This window comes from Hyaena hyaena, unplaced genomic scaffold, assembly GCF_003009895.1.
Source record: "Hyaena hyaena isolate Hyena2069 unplaced genomic scaffold, ASM300989v1 scaffold_7, whole genome shotgun sequence".
Taxonomy (NCBI): domain Eukaryota; kingdom Metazoa; phylum Chordata; class Mammalia; order Carnivora; family Hyaenidae; genus Hyaena; species Hyaena hyaena.
In genome coordinates this window covers 5,372,850-5,397,991 of record NW_024080639.1, presented here as the reverse complement: position 1 = coordinate 5,397,991, position 25,142 = coordinate 5,372,850, and the positions used below count along the sequence as shown (strand labels likewise).

Genomic DNA, 25,142 nt, shown 5'->3' with positions numbered 1-25,142 from the left:
GGCAAGCGAGCACTCCGGCCACAAAGCCTAGGCTTCCAGCGCAGATGGTGGGAGCATGTGGGCCCTGCAGCAGGGAGAGGTCAGCAGAGCCGGGGGTCGGGTCGCCCCCTCTGGGGAGCCCGGGCAGACCTGAGCAGGGCAGGCCTCGCCACGCAGGCCAGGAGCAGCAGACGGTGCGGCAGGCACGTCGCGCTAGCCCCCTGCTCGCAGAAGCGGCTACTCTGGCCTAGGAGGGCCAGCCCCGCGGGTGGGGAGGAGATGCCGTGCCCCGCTTCCTGCCCATGTGCGGCTGGCGAGGAGCCCCGCAGCCAGCACAGGAAATAACAGGGGCCCCCAGAGGCCGCCCGTGCAGGCCCAGCTCCGAGGCCGCCCAGGGAGGGAAGGAGGCCATTGTCGGTCTTTGTTTCAGTTTCCCCAGCATCGCCTGGGCTCCAAGAGGCCCCTGGGAGCTAACAAAGCTTCTCCCCCAACCCGCAGCTGTCCAGCCTCTCTCACCCGACCCTGGGGACAGGCCCACCAGGCCCCCAGACTCTTAAAGTGGCAGGTGCAGGGTGGAAATGAAGTCATGTCCAAGTTAGGGATGCAGGGGGTGGGGGTGCATGTGGGCCAGAGCAGCCCAGGCAGGCGACAGACAGATGGGCCCTGGGGTCTGTGTCTGCACCCGGGTCAGCCCAGCACTGGGTCCAACAGCAGGGGTTCGAATCCTTGGATGGAAAGGATGTCTAAGGCACTTAGGGCACAACAAAGAAACCAAAGAAAGAAAACAGCACGAACACCCACATGAGAGGGGGCACTGTCTCCATCCCTAAAGACAGATACCCCAGAAGCAGGATGTCCCTGCTCATTTGCAAGCCTAAGGGGGGGGGTTGTGCATGTCTCTCTTTGTGCACATATTTTAAGTGCGTGCATATGTGCACTGCGTGCATGTGGGCATGTGTTAGTGCACTCATATATGTGTGTGTGCACACACTTGTGTTTGTGTGCATGTGTGTGCACGTATGGGCACATGTGAGGTATGGAGGGCCACATATATGAATGTGTGTGTACACCGTGTGCACGTGGGGGGTAACGTGGCTGTGTGTGCATGTGTGTGCACATATGGGCACATGTGAGGTATGGAGGGCCACATATATGAATGTGTGTGTGCACTGTGTGCACGTGGGGGGTAACGTGGCTGTGTGTGCATGTGTGTGCATGTGTGTGCACGTATGGGCACATGTGAGGTATGGAGGGCCACATATATGAATATGTGTGTGCACCTCACGCATGTGGGGGGAGGAATAACATGGATGTGTGTGCATGTGCACAAATGTGTGTATACATGTGTCTTGCAGGTACGGGGGGGTTGTGAGTGTGTGCACATGAAGGTGTGTGCACATGCGCCTATGTCTATGAGTAGGGAATCTGTGTGCTGTGTGTGCACACACCTGCACCCACAGTGGCTGGTAAGTGAACCGTCACTGCTGAGCAGTATCGGGCTTCTGCTCACCAGCGGTCACTCGTTCCCGCACTAGCCCTGGCAACCCCTCACTAGCGGGATGTCACCATAGTGACCTCATTAGGGCTCTGAGCACATCCTCTAGCGTGTCTCCACAAGCACACATTACATCTCCCCTGAGTCCTGGCCACTGAATTAGCAACTGACGAAACCAATCCAGGCTCAAATCCCTGCTCTGGCCCCACCAGCTCTGAAACCCTGCACCCGCGTCTCAACCGCTCTGAGCCTCAACTGCTCACCTGTGAGATGGGAATAGCAGCACTTCCTATGACTTGTGGCTCAGGAGGGCTGAACGAGCTAACGCATGCTGGAGCCCAGCCTTATGCCTGCCACCAGTGCGTGCTCACTTAGATGGTTTTTACGTTCTCTTGTTAATGTTACTACAGTTGCTGACAGTAATAATGAGTTGCTGAAAATACAACAGTGAGCAAAATCTGGCACTGCCCTGCCTCTCCAGCCTTGCAAAGGGGCTTTGCAAAGTATTTGTGTCCTATTTACTCTCCTATTTACTGAATTCAGTATCAGTATAATGTTCTAACTACTACCAAGTATGGCCAGCAGCCATCAATTAAAGCAATCAACCACAAGGAAGGAAAAAAGGAATCATCCACTGTGAGCAAAATAATGTTTTTGTGAACCAGTCAGGTTAGGCTACTACACACGTGGAGAGGTATGCGTGTGTGCACATGCAAACACACACCAGCACCTGCCTGCACACTCAAGGACTTTAAGAGAACGTCAGCTGAGAGGACAGCAGCCTAACCCCCGTGGGCCACTGCAGCCTCCAGCGGACGCGGGCTGACGCAGTACTGACCAGACCCAACCCAGGAGCAAGGGCTTACAGAGTGCCCGCCCAGGAAGCCAGGAGTGGCTGGGCAGCATGACTGGGCTGACCTTGGCCATTTCCTGCTGGGCACCAACCCTCAGCTGCACAGTTGGTGCATCGAGCCCTGCCCAGGGAAGGAGCCTGCTCATAGGACATCCTCATGGCCTCTGCCTTTCGGACTAGACCCTGACCACCCACTGCCCCCGGCCAGCACCCAGCCCCCCCATAGCCTTCTCCACTTAGGAAATGAGCAATTCCCCACACACCATGGCCAGCGTGAGTGACAACTCAGTCCCAACACAGCCCTGGCCACCGTAGTGATGCCTGGAGATTGCCAGTTAAGACCTTGGAGGAAGGCATCCGGGCCTCCTCTACCACCCTCCCAGATCCAAGCTCAGAGCTAAGCTCTAGTCCAAACCCCCATCAATGTGTTAATCGATAGCAAGAATAAAAGTACAGAGCACCATGTGCCACCCTAGGAAGCTAAGGCTAGCCTACATGCGTCCCCTCATACAGTTCTCACAACGGTCTAGGAAGACAATTACCCCCATTTTAGATGAGTAAATGGAAGCACAGAGAAGTCAAGTAACTTACTCAAGGTCTCACAGAGCCACTAAGTATCTGGAGCCCAAACCCAATTCTTGCTCTTTACAACATGAACAAATTTCAGGCCCTGGACTTCCAAGGGCTAATTCGGACGAAGAGGCAGAGGTGAAGTTTTCCACCTTGGCAAGCGTTTGCCAGGTATCTGCAAGTAACCAAGCCAGGCTGGGCCCTGAGAACACAGAGAACGAGACACGGTCACTGCCTGAAGAGACAAGCGGAGCAGCAAAGTGACCAGGCATGTCCAGAAGGAAGGTCATAACCAAGCAAAAGGCAATGAAGGCCAGGCTCAGGGCAGCCCCCAAGGCTGAAGGGTACAAAGGAAGGTGCAATAATTATGAGATAGCTATCACAGCATACTTCTTGGAGGAGGTGTTATTTAGGCTGAGCTTTGAAGGATGAGCTCCATAGACAGAGGGCCCAGCTAGAATAAAAAAGTCAAGGGGAGCAGGTAAGAGCACTGAACTCCTCAAACGCTCTAAGTCTTCATTATTGAGACTGGTGTGTGGTCCAGCAGCATCAACACCACCTGGGGAGCTGGTTAGACATGTAGAATCTCAGGACCCACTCAGACCTACTGAGTCAGAATTCACATTTTCACAAGATCACCAGATCTGCATGTACATTCATGTTTGAGCAGAGCTGGGGTTAACCACACCTGGACAGTGCAGGGAAACCTCCCTAAAGTCACAAGGCACAATGTCATCAACATGCCCACGTGTCCACACCCACTTACACACCTGCCTGAGACTGCTTTATAGCCAGGCTCCAAGTCCCCAAAGAGGCCGCTGCTTTCCACTGTCCACCAGCGGGGTCCTTGGGACTTAGAGTGGGGCTGACATCGCAGAGACTCGTCACGGACCTCAGGGAGCACCGTAGCCTGGAGAAAGTAGGATCAGCCCCTCCCCCATTAAAAACCTCATGACCGATGCCCTCCGAAAAGCCCAACACACTGGGAAGAGGAGAATGGGATCCGGGGCTCGCTGGGGTGGCCAGCACGACCAGCAGGGCTGGAAGCAGCGACCGCAGGGCAAGGAGCAGGGGACGCCGCCAGAGCAGCCGCTGTGCGCCGGGCTGCAGGTACAAGACAAATCACAGAGTCCTTGCCTCTGAGAAAGCCCAAGTCCACCCCAGAGGTGAAAACCCACAAGACAAGCCCCACTCCATGGTTTCACTCCAGCGAAACCGTCAGCCAGGCTAGAGGGGAGAAAAGGAGTCCAGAGAGAGAGACGCCACACACACATCTCCCCTTGCACACACCCTGGGCACGGGCATACACATGCACACGCATGCATGGGCTCTGCACACACATGTTCACAGAGGAAGTCATTACATTACAGCCCAGCAGGGGCCCCTGGCTGGTCCAGAGGAAAAGGTGGGCAGGAAACGCCACATCCCCCTTGGCCCCGGGGGTCCAAGATGCTGCACGGAGGGGTGCAAAGGGCCCAGGGTCCCCGGGGCTCTGAGTCAGGGCTACGGGACCTGGGCCCACCCACACGAATACACACACGTACACAGGTATGTACCTCCACGTGCATGCAGGGCACCGATGCCCCACACCTCGTGGGCTACTCACCATGGTAACAGAGTAGCCACCTCTCAGCGCCAGTCACCCCCTGAAGGTTTCTAGACCTCCTGTGCTGGGGGAAGCAGCTCTAACAAAGGCCCAGGCCCGCTGGCCTGGCCGGGGGTCTGAGGCACACAGCAGCCGGCGCACACCTGCCACGCTCCCCCGGTGAGCTCGGGGCCACCGCGCCTTCCTGCCCAGCCTGCCTGGTTCCACTCAGCTCAACTCCCCACAGACGCCCCGGCCAAGCTAATGAGAAACTCCCCAGCCGGCCCCACATAAAGCCGCACTTCATAAGTCTTTAAAACGCTGGGAAATTATACATCCACTTAGACCTTTTCTGCTCTTTTAAAAAGTCCCCTGGTCCACATCGAGAAGATGACTAGGTTGGGGGCTCAAGCTCAAGAGGTGGGCAGCACCAGCTAACAGTGCTGGAGCCGGAGGAAGCCTGGGCCTTCCGTCGTCGGCCACGGGATCACGGCCAGGCGGCCGGGACAGGCTGGCTGACGAGCCCCAGGAGGACGGCCACTCAGGACAGAACTCGAGTGAGGGATCCCGGCGAGGGGTGGGGAGAAAGAGCGGGACAGTTACTCCAGCCTCGATTTGAAAAACGAAAGAAAAAGTTAAAAGGTGCTGGAGTCCCAAAGAAAAACTGCGAAGGAGAAAAGGAGCCGCTTCGCAAAGATCCCAGGCGTCGTACTCCTTGTAAGAGTCAAAAAGGAAAAGCAGCCCACGTGTCCGACAGGGGAGGAGCGTTAAGAAAATGTATGCCCACCCACCCGGATGCAGCTTCTCAGCCAGAAGGTTATGGGGGTCCGGGGCTGCCTGAAGCTCAGGTCTAACGGGGGGCGGGGGTGACGTGGGATCCGCAGGCGGTTCACCCTGGATCTCGTCTACTAAGTCTGTTTCCATGGGACGGAGCTGGAAAAGGGGCCGAGAGAGACACAAGCAGCAGGAGTGTGGGAGCACAAGGTTGTAGGTGGGGTTCCTATGAAGTAGTTGAAATAATAAATACGCACTCTAAGAAAACACAAGTGGGGGAGGGGGCAGCTCTGAGAAGGCTCAGAAGTACAGGCTGGGCTGCCTGGAGGGGCCTTGACTTCTCGTGTGCAAGGCCCACTTTTCCAGACATTTCCATCCACTTCACAACGGGGGAGAGGGGGCTGCTACATTCGTCAGGAGTGGGGACCCTGACCACTGTCCCTGACCCTCTGCTTACCGAGTGCCGGTCTGAAGGAAAAGAGGAGGCTTCAGCACCCCTCGGGTGCCCCTGGATACCAGCCACCCTGATGCTGCTCTAATCTCCCACCCGAGCAGGTCCCAAAGCCTACAGCCCTAATATCAGCCTCCGATGCAAACCGTACCCACGCCCAACACTTAGGTATGGTCATGAGCGGGGTCCCGGCAGGCCAGTGGGCTGTGCCTGGGCGGGTGGGAGTCCCCACAGGGAGCCTGGCCCGCAGGGTTTTCCTGGCCTTTGAGATGGCCAATGTGGCCAAGGCCTCCAAAACATGCAGCTCCTCTCCTTCCGGGCAGCAAACCAGGAAGCCTGGCCCTAGCTAGCCGCTTCCGCCTGACCCCGGAGGGACCGGGGCACAGAGCTGAGCCCCTCACAACGCTTCTGGATTCCCTCTAAAAATGAAGAGCCTGGACAACATCTTCACAGGCAGCTCCGCCACTTACAGCTTTGGTGCTACGTTCATGCCTGCACGGCTGGGGTTCAGACCCTGGCTCAGCCACTTCCTGGTTGTGTGGCTTTAAAACAAGTCACTAGCATCTCTGTGCCTCAGTTTCTGTACGTCGAAAGCACCAAGAAGGAGGCCTGGCTCCTAGAAGTAGCTCGTCAATGAGATGGATGGTGCCATTAGCCAGGACAACGAGACCTGTCATGTGGCAGGAAAGGCCCCAAACTCCCGTCACACCATGGAGTCTCGGGCCATCACAAACAACTAATTATATCAAGTGTTTCCAGCCACACGTGTGTCTGTCACCAGAAATAAACCTGGCGAACCTGCCCAGACACTGACAATGAGCACAGGTCAACAGAGTATTTCCCACTCCAGACCACCCCCAGACCCTCCTCCCACTGCACCCCCAGCACGCTCCAGAGCAGCCATGTTGGAAGGAAGCTCAAGTTGTCCCAAAACCCGGCCCAGAGAGGTGGAAGTTTCCAGTGAGACTATGATCAGACAGTTATACAGAGATGTGTCCCTTCTGCCCCCAATCAAACTTGGTGACCAGAGCAAGGGAGGCAAAGCTCCGTTTGTTTGGGTTGGTTCACTGAAAGCCCACAGCGTAGGCTCACGATTATCCCCGCACCAGCCACGTGGAGACTGCATGCAGAAGGGCTTGAGGGAAGAGGGGAAAAAACGCTGAAGGGAAGGCAGGCATCCTCACTGCGAGGGGCTATGCAGGAAGATGGGAAGTTGGTGGGAGTGCAGGGCTGGAGACAGAGAGGCCCCCTGGGAAAGCCACACTTAGCAACCTCCTACTAGGTGACCAGGCTGAAACCATCTGGCAGAAGGCCTTTCTGTGGCCTGGACATTTCGTTTCAATATGGACTGTCCAAAATAAGATACTACTTCACACTGAGGAGGGCTAGAATAAAAGCTTAAAAAATTTTTTTTTTAAATTTAAAAAGGGAAAATAACAAGTGTTGGTGAGGATGTGGAGAAAATGGAACTCACACATTACTGGCAAGAGTGTGAAATGCTGCCACTGCTGTGGAAAACAGTCTGGCAGTTCCTCACAAAGCTAAACATAGAGTTACCACATGACCCAGCAATTCCACTCCCTGGTATATGCCTCCAAAACCAGAAACGAGTATCCAATCAAACACTGGCACACAAGTTCACAGCAGCACAATTCACAAAAGCTAAAGGGAAGAAACAACCCACACATCCATTAACAGATGAACAAATAAACAAAATGTGGTATGTCCATACAGTAGAAGATTATTCAGCCGTAAAAAAAGAAGGAAGGGCTGATGTAGGCTACAATTCGGATAAACCTTGAAAATATGAAGATAAATGGAAGAAGCTGGTCAGTAAGGACTACATATTATATGACTCCTTCTACAGAGAAAGTCGTTCAGTGGGTGCTTAAGGGCTGGAGTTGATGAAAGGATAGAAGGTGACACCCAAGGGGACAAGGCTTCTTTCTGAGGTCACGAAAGTGCTCCAAGTTGACTATGGTGGTGGGGAGACGTGTCTCTGAATATATGCAAAGCCACTGAATTGTGCACACTCAGCGAGTGCATTATATGATGTGTAAATCATATCTCAATATATCTGCCTTAAAACAATAGGAGTTACGGGGCTCCTGGATGGCTCAGTGAGTTGGGTGTCCGACTTCAGCTCAGGTCATGATCTCACGGTTGGTGGGTTCAAGCCCCACATCAGGCTCTGTGCTGACAGCTCAGAGCCTGGAGCCTACTTCGGATTCTATGTCTCCCTCTCTCTCTCTGCTCCACCCCCACTCACACTCTCTCAAAAATAAACAACAAAACTTTTTTTAAACAATAGGAGTTACTACCTTTTTTTAATCTAAGGATTTAATGCAAAAATTCAGCTCTCTGTTCTCTTTTTAAAAAACTCAGGGGCACCTGGGTGGCTCAGTCTGTTAAGCGTCCGACTTCCACTCAAGTCATGATCTTGCGGTTCGTGGGCTCGAGCTCCGCATCGGGCTCTGTGCTGACAGCTAGCTCAGAGCCTGGAGCCTGCTTCAGATTCTGTATCTCCCTCTTTCTCTGCCCCTCCCATCACACACACACACACACACACACACACACACTCTCTCTCTCTCTCTCTCTCTCACTCTCTCTCTCTCTCAAAAATAAACATTTTTTTAAAAATAATTAATTAATTAATTAATAATTTTTAAAACTCAAATGAGGAGAGCTTAGGTGGCTCCATTGCTCAAGCTGTCAACTTGATTTCAGGTCAGGTCATGATCTCACAATTCGTGAGTTCGAACCCCACATCAGACTCCAAGCTGACAGCTCAGATCCTGCCTCGGATTCTTTCTTCCCCTCTCTCTGCTCCTCCCCTGCTCATGCTCTCTCTCTTTCTCTCTCTCTCTCTCAACTTTTTAAAAGTAAATAAATAAAAATAAACAGGGGCACCTGGGTGGCTCAGCCATTTAATATCCAACTTCAGCTCAGGTCATGATCTCACAGCTTGTGAGTTTGAGCCCCGCATCAGGCTCTGTGCTGACAGCTTGGAGCCTGGAGCCTGCTTCAGATTCTGTGTGTCCCTCTCTCTCTACTCCTCTCCCACTCATTCTCTGTCTCTCAAAGTAAATAAGCATTAAAAAATTTTTAAATAAACAAATAAATGAAAATTCAGATGACCTGGCAATCCTGGGCCCGGCGCCCTGGCACCGTCAGCGGGCACTAAGGGACTGCTGCCCCTGTAGACGGCCTGAGCCACAGTTCACCACAGACCCTCCCCAGCCTCCCTCCCTCACCTGTGCCACAGGCCAGAATCAGGACAGGTAGGACTCCTGTGGGACTATCACACCCATTTTATGGGTGAGAAAAATCAGAACACAACAGGGAATGGTTTAAAACCTCACCCCTACTGTGCACCCCATACCCAGGCTCTGAATGCAAGGCTCCATCCCAGGGCCGAGAGGCAGGAGCAGACTGGCCTGCCTGCCGCCCCCACCCCCCACGAAGCCCCTGCCAGGCCGAAGAAGCGTGCTGTGAGCCCGTCTCCCCACAGGGCCAGGCCAGGCTCTCCATCACTGTCAGGGCCCCGACGCAGGAGCACGGATGAAGCAGGCCAGGCTGTTCCCGGGGCGGTGACCACAGGGTCCCCCCGGGCAGGGAGGGCCCGAGGAGGCCAGAGGTGAGCAAAGAGCACACTGTGCATTCTGCTTCTTTATTGGAGCTCTCCATCACGCTCCCACAGCCGGGGCCAAGCAGGTAGGGGGGAAGGAAGCAGGCAGGCTGCTGAGACCCCCCACGGAAGAAGAGCTGCCCGGTGCCCTGCAGCCCTGCGCTCCTCACGGTAAAATGCTGTCAGCTCACCCTGCTCACCTCACCCTGGGTCTGATGAGCCAAAATCCCTCTGTGGCCAGTACCACCAGGGACTTTCTAAAGCCACCGTGATGCCTACAGGCTCTGCTTCGCTGCCCACCTCTATGCCAGGCAGCACAGAGGTGAAGCCACATGCTCCGGCTGCAGGAGGGCTTGGAGCTCCTGCACAGCTTGTGGGCCGGGGACCGTGGCCCTGCCACCTCACAGCTCTGAGTCTCCCTCCCCCGGCCGCCAGATGAAGATGGCAATTCTCAGTGGCAGTGCCAAGGGTGGAGGCTCTGTGCCCCCGTAATCTTCCCCGGCACCTGCCCCCTTCTCTGAGGCGGCCAAGTGACATTTTCTCAGCTTAACGAAAAGTGTTACACCAAAGCAGCTTTAAGCAGGCCTCTGGCCCTGTCCGCCGCCAGATGGCTGCCCCTAAACCAGCCTCCGGAGAAACTCTGGAGCTGCTGCTGGAAACAGCACCCACCTCCTGGGCCTGTTATGGCGGGGCAGGGAGATGGTACAAGTAGAGCGCTTGCTCCGGGCCTGGCGTGTGCCAAGTAAAGGTACATGTCCAGGGCTGCCTCCCAAACGGACTCGGTCCTGCCACCCGGGAAGCCGCACCACCCCACAAGCCCCATGCTCAGGGAATACGAGCTGACTCTCCTAGCCCAAGGCCAACAAAATTGGGAAGGAAAATTTATCACATGCACACACTGTAAAAAAATCATCAGAAATGGGCCAAGGAAAACAAAACAATGCACTGCTTGGCTGTGACTTCTCCAACACCCGGGATGCTCTGCCCTCCCTTTCCCCATCTCTGAGCAGACAATCCAAGTCCGGCACCACAGTCCCTGAGGGCTGGAGGGGACTCCCAAAGAGTCATGTACCTCTTCCTACACACACGTGCAGGGCCTGCTAGGCTCTTGGCTGGAAACTGACAAACCTCACAACCTCCGCTATGCCCAAGGCAGGCTGGCCATTCCACCGTGGCATCAGAGAACTGCAGACCGGCAGGGCCCCACACAGTCCCCTTGGCACCCCAGACTGGGAGACATCTCACTGCCTTAGAGATGCAGTCTGAGCACCTGACACCCTCTGCACAGGACCGTCCAACCACCACGACTAGAGCCATGCCCTCCAGCACCCCACTGCTGTTCCTGTCTGTCCTCATTGCCTCCAGCCCCACTGGGAAAGCAGCAAAGAGGCAGTACCCAATATGGACACCAAGCTGGGCGCTTTCTTGGTCTGGGGGTTTGGAGCACAGTGGGGATCCTCTCCGGTATTGGCAGAAGCCGGAGCACATGCACCCTGACATGGGTCAGGATCCCTGGAGCTTTATAATCTCCCTGCGTTTTCTCCAGCCATGGGGAATGCATCTCCCCCGTACAGAAGGAGACACGACAGGGGCTATGCGGTCCCTTCCTCCAACCTAACCAGTGTGGACCCCAACATCTGTCTTAACCCTGGACTTTCTCCTAAGAATTCGAGCACCACCTCCTTCACTCTGGCTTCAGACAACACCTCTCCCATGGAGAGAGCTCCTGTCACCAAGGGCCAGGCACCTGCGGACACAACAGAGCCCAAACCTGATTTGGCCAGGATTCAACCAGGACCTTTCAGACTCATTAAGTGGTGTCCAGATTGTGCCAGAAAGAGCACTGGACAAGGAGTGTCCAATGCTGGCTCTCCACTCCTCTTCTGTCCAATCTGTACCAGCATTTCTCAGGTTTCAGTATTTGCAAACCATCTTCATGATTTCTGCTGAACCCAAGCATTATGGACTGTTACTTACAACTGTCTACACAATGTTCTCACTTAAATGATAAGCATCATCTTAAGTCACAAATCCAACATATAACCATTCAAGTGTTAAATGTTCATATGCCTGATGCCTGACACCGCATCTTGGGAACTACTGCCCCAGAGCAGAGCTCTCTCCATACCTCAGTTTCCACACCTAAAAGACAAGGAGGTTGACCTTGATGATTCCCTAGAGTCTCCTCAGGCCCAAGAGTCTACAAGATCTGCCTGCCTCCAGCTACCCCATGAATCCAGACCCAGTTGGTCAGGATCCCAGGACAGGTACAAAGCAGGAGAGGCTGTACCTGCTGGACCGGGAGCCATGGCCGCTGCCAAGAGAAGTGACGGCTGGATGCAGAGCCAAGAGGTGTGAACAGCCCCCCCCAGGAGCTCCCAAGGACCCCAAAGCCAGGTCTAACCCCAAGCTCTGCAGACAGCTCGAATGACAGGACTGTACACTTAGAAAACTTTATCCATCCACCTCTTTTTATAGCTGGGGAAACTGAGGCAAAGAGGAGGAGCTTACGCAAGGGCAGAAGTGAGCTGAAAACCCAAGTGCCCTGACTGTCCAGTCACCCAGATCACCTGATGGCGGCCACACACCCCAGAAGTCTGAACTTCCCCCATTACCTCCCCCTAGAGGCACATGCTCAGGCTGCCTGCCTGGGGGTGCAAAGCAGCCCCCTCTGGGAGGGAGAATATGGGAACTGTGATTCCAATCGGAGCTTAAATGCCCTATAAAAGACGGTGTTATGCAATTAGACCGGAATGAATGTGCAATGGCACCCGTGGCAGGGAGCCTCAAAGCCTGCGTAGTCGGGGTATCCTGGCCCATCTGAATGCGCCCACAAGAAGTAAACGTGGTCCCCCAGGAGAATAGGGCAGACTAGTCTCTGTATGTAGTAGATTTTATTGACCATATGGAACTGATATAAAAATCGTGTTGCACAAGGTAGTCCTGCCTGGAGATAGGATTTCTATAACCAGCTGGGTGGCTTTCTGAGTTCCTGAGCCCACCCTCCCCCAAGACCCCCAGCAACCCCCCAGCAGCCCCTGGGCATTTACCTGATGCTGTCACGGAGGAATCCCAGGCCAGCGAGAAGTCCGAGGCCTCCCCCTCTTCAACTGAAAGAGATAACAGAGACAGGCCTGTGAGTTTGGAAGCTGTACAAAACAAGCCATCGGGGTGAGGAACAGGGCAAGGAAGAAGGATCGCTCATGGGGGGTCCTTATAATACCCACGGTCAGGAGCAAGGAGGTAAAGCCTACAATGAGGCCTTTGTTGGTTTCATGGGGATGTAAAATAATCAGAACACAACGTGAATAGCAAGTGCTATATTAGTACGGTTTCCCCATCCCTGTGTCCCTGGCAGACATCACAAATCAATCACAGCACTGGCTAGAACCAGATACAGCATCAGAACCTCTACACACTGCCACGGCCCACTAGTATCTATACTCAGAGTTTCCACTTGAGAGGAAGCCATTTGCTGCTCACAGGAAGGCAGCAAAGACTCAGACCTCTCCCCGATCCCACAGATACTGTCCTCCTACCAAGAGCCCCTTAAAGCACCACTGAAATGTGAAAGCTTGTTTTCACAACAAATAAGGTCACTCTCAGAGGCTGGAGAAGCATGGCGTGCTATTCCACACACTGAGACGTAACCCACAGACAGAACTTGGGACATGCTGAGGTCCAGTGGTGAACAGTCGCAGGCTGGTAACATCAGAAAGCAGCTCACCTCTGCATCCTGCCCCTGAGCCCCCAGGACAAGGCTGGGTAGTGCTGGGGCACCCCCACCATCCCATACCCCAGGATGTAAGACCAGGCTGGTGGAGACGGAGGCCATGCACTAGGAGAACATGGGAGAAACTCTATACAGCATAATAAATCTCTTGTTCTGGAAATAATCCCAGTCTGGGGCATGTAATAATATTAAAGCTGGGTTATGGACTCTGTAAAATGGAACTTTGTTTAAGCCAAAAATGTGCATACACGGTATTTTTCAGATTTAACGGGCTCTGAAGTTCTACACATGTGCAGGCTGAAGCTCCTAGGTCCCACCCAGGTCCCTTTGCACCGTCGCTGTCCTGCATGGGCACACACTGTGAGCCAGGCACGATGCTGAGTGCTTTTCAGGCATTCCTGCGTTTACTCCTCATCAACAGGCTCCCAGGGAGGCCACATGATGCGCCTGGGGTATCACACAGCTCCAGGCGTGCAGAGTTTGGGCTGAAGGCAGACCGATGCATCCTGAAGCCACTGCATATATAGAGGCACAGACGATGCTGTCCAGAGTCCTGGCCAGGCAGGACTGGTAAGCAGCAACCCCACCCCACCCCACGGAAGGCGGTACACAGTGGCTGGTCAGCGGAGCCGTGAGAGGAGCAAGCGGGTTAACCTACAGTCAGATACTCAGTTCAAATCCTGATGCTGCCCCTCGCTGTACGATCTTGAGCAAATTATTTAACCCCTAGGCTTTGGTTTTGCCATCTCAGAAATAGATAATAATGGTACCCAAGCCATACGGTGGCAGGGAGGGTCCAATGGGCCAATGGAGTCATCTGCCAGAGCAGTGGCTCAAGCACTCAGGCGGCTTGGTGCCGGGGCTGAACAGCTAACAAGTCCAGCTCTGCCTGGTGAGCGCCCCCCATCACGTATCTGTGCCCGTTCTCGACCCCCACTCGTGCCTCCCAGACCGTGCCCGAGAGGGGACATTCGCGATCAGAAGCAACAGGCCAAGGACTGCTAACAGAGCGTTCGCTCTTTCCCAAGTTTGCGCCCTGAGAGAAGAAACTCAGAAGCCACATGACAAATGCAAAGGCGACGTGGGGAGGGGCCGAGGCTATTGTTCTACTTAGCTCATTAGAGCTGGGGAGGGTTTTCAAACACGCAGCTTTGTAAATATGAATCGGGACCACACATCAGACAAAACTGGTATTCCTCGCTGAGCTGATTCCAAGCAGACAGCCCCCGAAACACAGGCGGGTGATGCTTACAGCCATCGGGAGCCGGCCATGCATGAAAGCAGCAGTTGTCAACAGCTCTCGTTGCCGCACCTGAAAATCCTCTTCCTCCACGTTTCACCTTTTACTTACTTTAAGATATACATGTTCTGCTTCTGCTAAGAAGTCATTCTCAGTATGTAAGGTCGCCATGTGGCCATTCTGTTGGATGACTTCAAGGTCGACCTCGTCAACCACGGGCACCATGGCATCAATGCACTACCCAGTTCTCCCCTTGTCCACGGTGCACTCCAGATTCCAGAGCAAAGGGGCCCCACTCTGGGCCCACCCAGTGTTCTCCAGGTGAGAAGGGTGACCCTCCAGATCACAGAACTGGAAGATGTCCCCAGAATGCCACAGCCTTCCCTCCCTGGGCTTCAGCCATCATGGGAACGAGATGGGGAAAACATCTGCCACTGCGGAGCTCTCGGAGGATTCAAGGCCGTCTTCCCTTCACAAAAAGCCTGTAAAGGTGGGAAGCAGAGAGCGACCTGATGCCGGCCGGCCGGGGAAGCTCAAAGCGGCAGACGTCACCACATGCCAGCGGCCGCATCACACACCAGCATCTCCACGGCCACATCCCTCTCAGTGAGGAGCCCAAGGGCCAACCCAGCTAGTGCCGCGGGGCGTGAATGCGTTTTCCTACAACTTCTGGCGCCCTCCCCACTAACATCCCACCCCGCGTCTTGTTTACTGAAGGCATAAGCACACCATCCCATATCCACTCCCGATGGGGAAAAGTCACGCCCAGTGTCCCCAGAGCCACCACGAGGCTCTGTGCTCCCTGCTACCGTGAACGTGCAGGGGGCTCCCCTCCCCTCCAGCCTCACTCTTACTCTTCCATCTGGGCTGGTGTCTTCAACAGCTAGGTAACCAGCAGGGGCAGCAGGCACAGAGGAAGGATGGCCTTCCCGACAGCCCCCTAGCAAGGGGCTGAGTCTACAATGGCACCGGGCAGATGGCAGCCTGAGCCTTCCCCGAGTGGAACTCGGCTAGAGGCGCAACGGACACCAAGGGCCAGAGAAAAGTCACTGGGCACAGTGGTCAGTGCGGATAACACCCACGGGGGCCGCCCAGCCAGCCGGAGGAGTTGGGTGCTTTCCGGAGACTTCCCCAGGCTCTCCCTCTACCCTTTCATTTAAAGATGATTGGCATCACTGAAGCCAAGATGCACCCTCACCTGCCCAATTCCATGACAGCTGTTCCTGTAAACCATGGCCATCTGCATATGCAAGGTGGGTGCACAAGGCCAGTGTGCACCCAAAAGAAGGGGGTGTGGGGGGCGGGTGTGCGAGCACGGGGAGAAGGCACAGTGGGTCTGAACGCACAGGCTCAGGGCACAGCAGCAAGTCTGTACACCCAGAGAGGGGGAACGGGGCCAAGTGTATACAAGGGGAGGCGGTGCAGGGCCTGTGTTCACATTGGAGAGTGCACAGTGTGTTAACCATGGTTCTTAGGGTGTGTTGAGCAGGAGTCTGAAGCTCTCTCAGGGCTCCAGACAGAACTCTGGTTCTCTCTCTGCTCCGGGACTCACGAGCCATGGATGGCTGATTCCCATGGGAGACTAGAGCTCATGGGCCACCCCAGGCACTATCTTCCAGCTCAGCAGCGGGCTTGTAAGGGACGACAACTCCCTGACTCTGGAAGTGCCCATAGCTTGCCCTCGGTGCACCAGGACGGCCTTGCCATCAATGACATGCCAGGAAGACCCAAAGCCTGTGTGCGGGGCCTCTGGACTTTGGGAACCCAGCAGCACAGGGCAAGGAGTGCCAGCTGGGCACCCGTGTAGCCCGCCTCCCCAGGGCCACTTGCTCGGGGCGTTGGTCAAAGTCAGGCAGGAGCTGGGTTGACAGACAAGGTGCAGGCCAGAGGTAGAAAAGCCAGGGGACAAGCTCTAGGACAGTGTCAGGGGGTGAACAAGAGAGGCGGGCAGAGACAAGGGAGACCCGATGGCCAGAGGAAGCCTCCAGCAGGGTTAACAAGGCCTGGAATCCACCCTCCCTACTGCAAAATCCATGCCAGTGCCAGCGGATCGGCCTGGCTTCAAGGATCTGAGAAGGCGCTGTCCTGGCTGTCAGCCTCCAGACATGCATACACACAGGCATTTTTCTGGGGAAAGGATCCATGGTTTTCATCAAAAAGATCTATAACACCACCACCACCTCCTGCCTGCCTGCCAAAACAAGGTTTAGGAACCACTAAATTAGTGGCTTTTATTTTGAGAGCATTTTCATCTAGCCCCACCTCTGACTGGCGTTCACAATGTCTTAGGGGACTTTTGCATGCTTTACTGGTCTTGGCCCCAGGGATCATCCCACACTTAGGGAAGGGTTGGGCTCACACTGGCCTGACAGAGGCTCCCTAAAGGCCTCCCTGTCCCAGAGGAGGTAGTGAGCCAAGCCAGGGGCACATGACTGCCTCTCCTGGGCTCATCCTTACAGAAATCCTCTCCCTTACACCAGGCCAGGGCCAAGGAAGGTATAGGATACACCTAGAGTCCAGACTCTCATTGTCAGGCATGAAATGGAGTGTCACTATTCAGTACTAAGCATCTCAAGGAGTGAAAAAGACGAAAGCAAGGTGGACTGCTGTGTATGGTTGTATGGGTTGTGCACTGCAGCAGAGAGGGAAGTAATGAGAAAAGATTGAAATTTAGCCCCCACTCTGTCCACTAAACAATGTGTCCTGATGTAGGGCTATCCCAGAGCAAGATGTACCCATCCTTGTGCACAGAGGCACGGCCAGCCTTTTTTCTAACTCACACGGATGTGCTGTAACGTGTGGCCCGTGACCATCTCTGCCATCAGGCTTCAGGGCAAAATGACCCAGATCAATTGCAAACAAACCCAACCACCACACCCACACTCTCCAGGGTCCTCTCAGGAGGGATGGGTTCTGGGCGGTGGGTTTGGTTGGGGAGGGAGTGACAGCATGGAAAAGTAAAGGCTCTCTCTGCAGCCGAAGCAAAAACTACCCACGAGCCCCTGTGACAGCCGCTGAGACCCTCAGAGGGTCTCTTGACAGGGTAACATCACTGACCCCTGAATTTTACTCTCATGATTCCCTGACCACGTGCCAAAAAGAGAGGAAACTAACAACTGAAAGACCGCTTGCCATTTTCCCCAATGAGCACAGCCCTAGGGCAGGGGCGAGAACTCTGCACCCCTTCCATCTGTCTGTCTGCACCTCACCACCTGGAGGTGGGTCTGGGATTTAAAGAAATCTATTTTGCAGGCGCCTGGCTGGCTCAGTCAGTTAAGTGTCCGACTTCGGCTCAGGTCACGATCTCACAGTTCGTGAATTCAAGCCCCGTGTCAGGGTCTGTGCTGACAGCTCAGAGCCTGGAGCCTGCTTCAAATTCTATGTCTCCCTCTCTCTCTGACCCTCCCCTGCTCATGCTCTTTCTCTCTCAGAAATAAATCAAACATTTAAAAAAAAATTTTTTTAAAAAGAAAAAAAACTATTTTTGGACACCACGGCTCTTAACCGGAAGCCTTCTTCCACCTGATGCACTGCTTAAAAAAAAAAAAAAAGGCAGTATGTTCCAATGTGGGAGGCAAAGCTGATGCATTAGACCCATCAAGAGAGTGTGGGTGAGTCTCCAAATCAGCATGCCCGACGTTCCCCTTAAACGCTGGCTTTGGAACAAGCACCTAGGACAAGATGCAACTTTTCTGAGAATTGTTTCTCTATTGTCCCCTGGCCTACCCTGGGCAGACGGGTCAGAAGCCTGGATCTTGCTCGGCCTCAGCCTTCCCTTTCACTCCCTGCCTTGCTCACCTATAAAACAGCGAGAACAGAGAGATACGTAGGAAGAGCCCAAGAACTCCAAAAAAGAAGTTGGTCGACCCTTACCAGGAAGGTCAACCTTCCAGAAGTCAACTGACAGAGCTCCCTCTAGCAGGACAGATGAGGGCACCGGAGAGAAGCTACAAAACAGAGGGGTTCAGGGAGGGGGTCCTAAGTAGGGCTCCCCGGGACCCTCCCCCAGCTTTGCCACTTTCAGGCCATTAGATCTGGGGCAAGATGCCTGATCCACTGTGATCTTCCGTGTCCTCCGTGAAATGAGGACACTACCAGCAGCCCCCTGACCAGTGTCCAGAGGACTCAGGGAGCCGGGATCCCTGACGCACACTGCCCCGGGTAAGCAGGCACTCAACGTCACCATTCCTGGGGTTACCCAAGCTGCCCGTCTCTGGCCCAGGTTCCTGGCTGACCGCTAAGGTCTCTGTGCCTGTGAGGACAGGTGGGCTCCGACAGTGAGATCAATTCCGAGATTCGCCCCACCCCACCCGCAGGCGGGCCCAGGGACAGCCCTGGGTCCTTCAGCATCATTGCCTCCTCTTCCCTGCCACCTGCCACCGTGCAGGGATGATGTCCCTAGATGTGGAACCATCTAGTGCCCACAACCAAGGGGCTCAGCTTCCGTGCCAGCTCATCTCCCTCCATGAGTGCCCCATCCTCACCCCACATACCCCAAGAGAGGAGGAGGGCTGGGAGATATCTGCAGAAGGAATAGAAGCACCAATGCCAGGAGAATCTAGATTTAGGGCAACCGTGCAGAAATGGGGGTCCTCTCCTCCACTCTTCCCTAAAAAATGAAAATGAGGATGAGGAGGATGTGACAAATAGGGTGTTGAATGTGATGCACTTCAAGTATGCTTGAAGTAGGAGAGAAATGGATTTTTCACTTGACCAGAGACAGAACACATGTGTCACAGCTGGCCCAGCCCCCCGTCCCGCACCTGTGGTAGACAGTGCTCATCCGTCAGGGCGCTCTTTCTCACTGGGTACAGATGCAGCTCCAAAAGCCTCAATAAAGTGGATTGAAATCTGTCAGCACTCTGGGGAGCCTGGGTGGCTCAGTCGGTTAAGTACCCAACTTCAGCTCAAGTCACCATCTCACAGTCTTTGGGTTCGAGCCCCGCGTCGGGCTCTGTGCTGACAGCTCAGAGCCTGGAACCTGCTTCAGAATCCGTGTCTCCCTGTCTCCCTGTCTCCCTGTCTCCCTGTCTCCCTGTCTCCCTCTCTCTCTGCCCCTCCCTCACTTGTGCAAGCTGTCTCTCTCACTCTCTCTCTCTCAAAAATAAATAAATAAACAATAAAAAAAGAAAAGAAAAAAATCTATTGGCCTTCTCCATCCTGGTCCACAGAGCTCTCCCCGCTCAAGCGCTGACACACGGCGCACGCATACAGCACCCACTCGCGCTCACACCCACATGTGCGAGGAGCAGATCCTGACCAGCGCAAGAACCACCGAGCCCCAGTAGTACCACACACCATGCCGGGCACCCCACCTACTGGCTCCCACGTAATCTTCCCGGCCTCCCTCTGAGAAAGCCTTCAAAATCCCCACTTTTCTGCTGAGGCCATGCAAGCCGGGGAGCCAGAGCACCTGTCCAGGAGCTGTTCCGTAAGCTCACAAGGCTGGTGGGGATGTTTCCAAGGGCGGCTTTAGCTCAAGGCCGTGAACACCCAGCACCTCACCCCTCTCTCTGTCTGCTCCATCCCAGCCACAGGGCAAGAAAAGGAGAGGAAACTGAGTATCATGGAGATACCTGACGTGTCCACTTCAGTGGATAACAGAATCAGGAACTGAGAAGCAAAGACAATATCCCAAAGGCCAGGCATTCAAGTGAATTAAAATGGCTCTTCTCATACTTTATTGGAAGAGTACCTCAAAGCTCTGTGGGAAGAGGAGCAAGGCCCGGGTAAGTCAGCAGTGCCCAGGGACCGGAGCCACGGCCTGCCCTTCGTGCCTGTCCCTAGTGGGCGAGGAGGCAGACGTTGGCATGGCCTGGGGGCCCTCAAGGCGTCCCTGCCACTCTTACCAGAATCACCTGGCATCAGAGGGCTTTTATAGATGCTTCCTCACCTGCTACCTGAAAGTCCAGCTTTTACTGACCCATTTCACAGAAGGAGAAATAAAGTCCCAGAGAAGAGAAAGAGCTCACCCATGGGGCAGCTGAGGTGACAAGAGCAGACTTGGAACCCAAGCTCCCTAGCTTCCAGACCCTGGAGTCCAGAGACACCAAGCTCCCTATGTTATGTGCTTCTGAGCCCTCTGAGCCACCCAGGTGCCCCAGAAATGCAGAATTTTAAATAGCAGAATCTCTGGGGGTGGGGCCCAGCAGGTGATTCTCATGCATGCTAGAGTCTGAGAACCACTGGCCTACCCAATCCTGTAAGTACATTTACTAGCCCATTTTACAGATGAGAAAATAAATAAAGCAATTTGCCCAAGGCCAGAGAGCTAGGTTTCAGAGAAGCTGGGATGGGATTCTTAACCCCTTTGTTTCACTTCCATCTTCAGCAAACAGAAGCTCTGGCTCCGGACTGAGTGGGGCTGGCCAACAAAAGGAAGACTCTCATTCTCTCTTCCATCCATGACTCAAAGTCACAGAAGATTCCTTAAGTTCCTTCCTGTGCCAGCACCCAGGGGACCTAAGAAGAGAGTTCATCCTCTGGGGGAACAGTGGTATGTTGGCAAAGGTTTAACAGGTGGTTCGGGGAAAAAGGGCCTGGTTTGTAGCATTTGCTGCTTTCTGTGGTATAAATACTCCCACCAATTGGCCAATGTCAAAGTACCAAACAGGAACACTGCTGACATGGATCTGGGGAACCCGTCCCGGGAGGCGCAGGGAGGGAAGGAACAGCAGCCGGGGGAAGGAAGCCAGCCCCAGAAGCCACCGTGAAGCCATGGGGAGCCACGGGGAGCCCACGCTGACATCACCACACCTCCCGGCTTCCCCGCCACCCCACTTGCCCTGCCCAGGCTCTGCCCATGTCCCATGTACGTAGGAAACCCAGAACTCACTCGGAGTTGCCCCTTTCTTATTGTCTCCTACATTAAGCATCTTTTTCTTTTCATAAAACTCTCTGACATAAGTAATCCACGTACAATGTAGGAAACTAGCAAATACACGTGAGTTAAAATTGAGAAACGGAAAGGACCATTTTCTAGGCTTAAATAAATATGTTGTTACAGCCTTCCAGAAAGTTGTAACAACGCGTACAACTGAACAGCACAAACTGTTCCAGAACCTGCTTTTCTAACTCTGCCATGTACCACAAACAACTCTTTTCCCATAAAATCGTGGACGGCCCCGTCATCATAGATGGCGGTCCCGCAGGAGGCCCCAGGGGTACCTGAACAGGGCCCTGGTGCTGCCCCCTCCTTCCGGTCGTCTTCCCCTGTAAGAGAAGTCGTGTTGCAAACCACATCCACACACCTCTCCCACGGCCACAAGCCTGGCCAGTGATCTTCCTCAGAACAGGCTCCCCAAAGCAGGATTGCTAGGACAAAGCATCTGCTGATTTTTAGACTTCGAGGACATATGTCCCATGTGTATTTGGCCTCTTCCCCTTGTACTAAGCACTCAGTATTTCGAATGACCTAGGGCTCTGAACTAGGTACTAGGAGAAAGATTTGTTGACCTTCAACCATTAGACTGTGGACACTATGTCAGCAAGTGTTTCCACGGCTGTGCCCCTTGAGCTCTGGCACCTAAGAGCTGAATGATTGATTGAACGAATGAATGAATGAATGAATGAATGAATGAACAAACTAGGTATGATGGAAAATGCTAAATGAATCCCAGTCTTGGAGTGAGGCAGAAACAAGTGGGAACAGTGAGGAGCCAGAGTGTGCATGTAAAGGAGGGGGTGGGAGCTATGGAAGGTGACAGGCAGACCCCTGGACAGCGGGGACCACCCACCACTTACGGCTCAGAGGTGGGGCCTGTCTGCCCACAGCCAGGGCCCCGAGAGTGCTCAGGACAGGGGGACCTGCCTGGAGTCAGGATGCGTTCCTACTTTAACCGCAGATAAAATTCTGATTTCCTTCCACACTAGTGTGCAAATCCCATTTTAGGAAGAATGATAAAAATCACGGACAAAAACCTTACAAGTCTGTGGGTTTCTTGTTTAATGGAAATAAAAAGCTTCCTGCTCATTGGGGCATCTGGGTGGCTCAGTGGGTTAAGCTGCCGACTCTTGGTTTTGGCTCAGGTTTGATCTCACCGTTCAGGAGTTCGAGGCCCACATCGGGCTCTGTATTAGTAGTGCGGAGCCTGCTTGGGGACCCCTCTCTCCCTCTCTCTCTCTCTACCTCTCCCCCACTCACACTGTCTCTGTCTCTCTCAAAGTAAATAAATAAACAAAACTTTTTTTAATTAAAAAAAAAAGTTTCTGCTCATAGATGAAATTCAGGAAAATCCAATTAAACTGCATTTGCCTGAGCAAGGAGATATCAACGAGGGGAAATCTGAGGCAGCCCGGCCCGGCCCAGCCTGGCCCTCCTTTCCATTCTGACCGTGGGGGGACCTGGACACAAGACCAGAGCTCTGGGCTTCTCATCCAGGCCCCCAGGGTCAGCCCGATCAGCTACAGGGACACCCTTCTCCCTTGGTCAGAAACACTGAACAGGGCCCACACTCACCTCCTCCGAAATCTCTCCCTGACCCCCGGGCGCTGAACTTAGGTTAGCCCTCACGGGCAGCAAGGAGTGACCAAAGCAAGATGCCTTAGGCTCAACTCCTACCTGCTGTGGTTGGCTGTGGCCTGGGTTAGTTAGGCAACCTCTCTGGGCACAGCCAGCCTGCAAGGTAGCTCTGAGGGTGAAGTGAGATCTGGTCGAGAGCCCCATACCCGGGCGCCAAGCAAAGGGAAGCCATGGTCCCACAGCATGATATGCTGTTCCCCTCCCCCACCAGACTCTCAGCCCCTGGAGGGAGACCCTCTACGTCTCCTCTTTATCCCACCCTTCAGTGCACTTGACACAAGAGTCTACATGTCAGCGACACTGGAGATGGCACTCACACGCTTCACACACAGTATCACGTTCATGCGTCCTCCCAACGGACCATTTTACAGATGGGGAAACCAGGACCTAACTGAATTTGTTAAGCAGGTTCAATTATATAAGTGATGGGAAGCCCGGCTCAGATTTGAAGCCAGGTCTACATGGCTCCAGAGCGATGCGCCTGTTGCCAACCCAAGCCGCTGCTCTCCCCGTAGGCTGAGCAAACAGTACCTGACGGACTGGGCTCCCCCAGCCCTCCTGAACTGTCTCAGAAAAGCCACAGCTAGAGGGGGAAGCCTGGGGTTGAAGTGACCCCTCTTTCTGGAAGGCTCCAGAACCGGGTCTAGGAGGTCAGCGTTGGGCGTGCCGGGCTAGCTAGACCACAAGCTCTCCCTTGACTCCACCTTCAGGTCTCAATTCCTCATCTACGAAGCAGGAGTGGGGACACCTGGCTGGCTGGGTTGGAGCAGCGTGCCGCTCTTGCCTCCGGGGTTGTGAGTTTGAGCCCCGCACTGGGTGTGGAGATTACTAAAAATAAATAAATAAATAAAGCACTGTTTTAAGAATACGTAGAGTGAAAATAATAAAATCCCCCTTTGTTCTGAAGACAAAGTGAAGTAAGACGTGTGAAGAGTTTAGCCCAGTGCCTGGCACACGGCGGCGATCAACACGAAATAGGATTACTGTGCCTGTGCTCCCAGTAAATCTGCTCGGGGTTGAGGGGTTTCCTGCAAATTCCCTTCCTGGGGAGCCGCCTGCCTGGGTCTTAACACTTGGAGGGCCTCAGGCCTCCCAGGCTGTCCTCATGTTTAATCCGTCTCCCTACGGTCTCCTCGTTCATATATATATTTCATTTCATACAGTCACCCCTGCACGGTCTCGTTAACCGGCAATGTGCAGCATATAAATGCGGATTTACAACTGGGTCTGGCTCCACTTCCTGTTTTGGTGGCAGCACCGGGTACGCAGCCACAGCTGTCCAGCTCTGATGGAAAGTGACAGAGCCAAGGGCACACTCTGCCCTGCACGGTGGGCTCACAATAACACCCCGCACGAAGGGGGTGGACAGAAGCAGCCCACTGGGTGCTAGGAAACCTCAGGTGGGGCCGGGAGCACGGGGGTCAGGGTACCTGGCCTGGGGTCCCGGCCCCTTGCTGAGGGCAGAAACGGCCAGCACCACCCAGATCTGTCCACTGCTTGAGGTGGAAAGGAAGGAGGGGGTGAGACCACGGTCCTGCCCTCTTCCTCTTTTCCAATTTCATTTGAAGAAAAGCACCACAGAGTAGAAACTATTATTCTTTTATGACCCCTGAATCACTTATCCTCTGCGCTAACATCCTGTAAATAAATGTCACTACCTTGTTATACATGTGGTTTATCTTAAACAAGAGCAAAGAGGAAACTGAGTCTCTTATTAAAAACTGATGTGTGTGTATGTGTGCACGTGTGTAAGTGTTTTCATCTGGTTTGGGACACACGGAACAGCCTTCCATGTCATTCTTCATAGCAAAAGCCCCGAGCCCTCCACGGGAATGAACTGTAACAACCACTTCCGAACATTCTGTAATTCCGCACGGATGGTAGGGGCAATCACAATAAATGCTTGACAGTTTCAGGAGTCAATACTCTTAATGAGTCTGATTTGGGGGGAGGGGACGTTTCAGTGGCACAGCCGCGTCCCCCAGCTCTGCTCGCTCACCCACCCAGGGTGGTTAGAATGCATGTGGGGGCCTTCAGGGGCCCTTGTGTTTCCACCTGGCAGCTGCCCCCCCAACCCCCAGGGCAAGACTGACCTCACCTGACGTGCCCAGTGTTCCTGAGATGACGACTGTCGGGGCAGGTGCAGTGGGCGTCCTCCCGGGCACGCACCCTGAGCAGTGACAGTGCCTCTCTGCCGTCGAGTCTCCAAGGCTGACAGGGCCTCCCCGGACCTCCCCAGAGCTTGGCCAGGAGCACATACATCCTGCACCAAGTTACAGAATGATGGGTGGGCTCCCAGGGGGCTCAGTCAGT

At 54.1% G+C, this 25,142-nt stretch overlaps 1 protein-coding gene across 1 annotated transcript in view; it reads right to left on the bottom strand.

Annotated features, from left to right (window-relative positions):
* The window catches only part of ZNF423 (zinc finger protein 423), a 329,749-nt gene that overhangs the window by 256,523 nt on the left and 48,084 nt on the right, over positions 1 to 25,142 (bottom strand). The window contains exon 2 of the mRNA XM_039242393.1: positions 12,386 to 12,445. Coding sequence (XP_039098324.1) covers positions 12,386 to 12,445 — 60 coding nt within the window. The remainder of the gene's footprint in view (positions 1 to 12,385; positions 12,446 to 25,142) is intronic.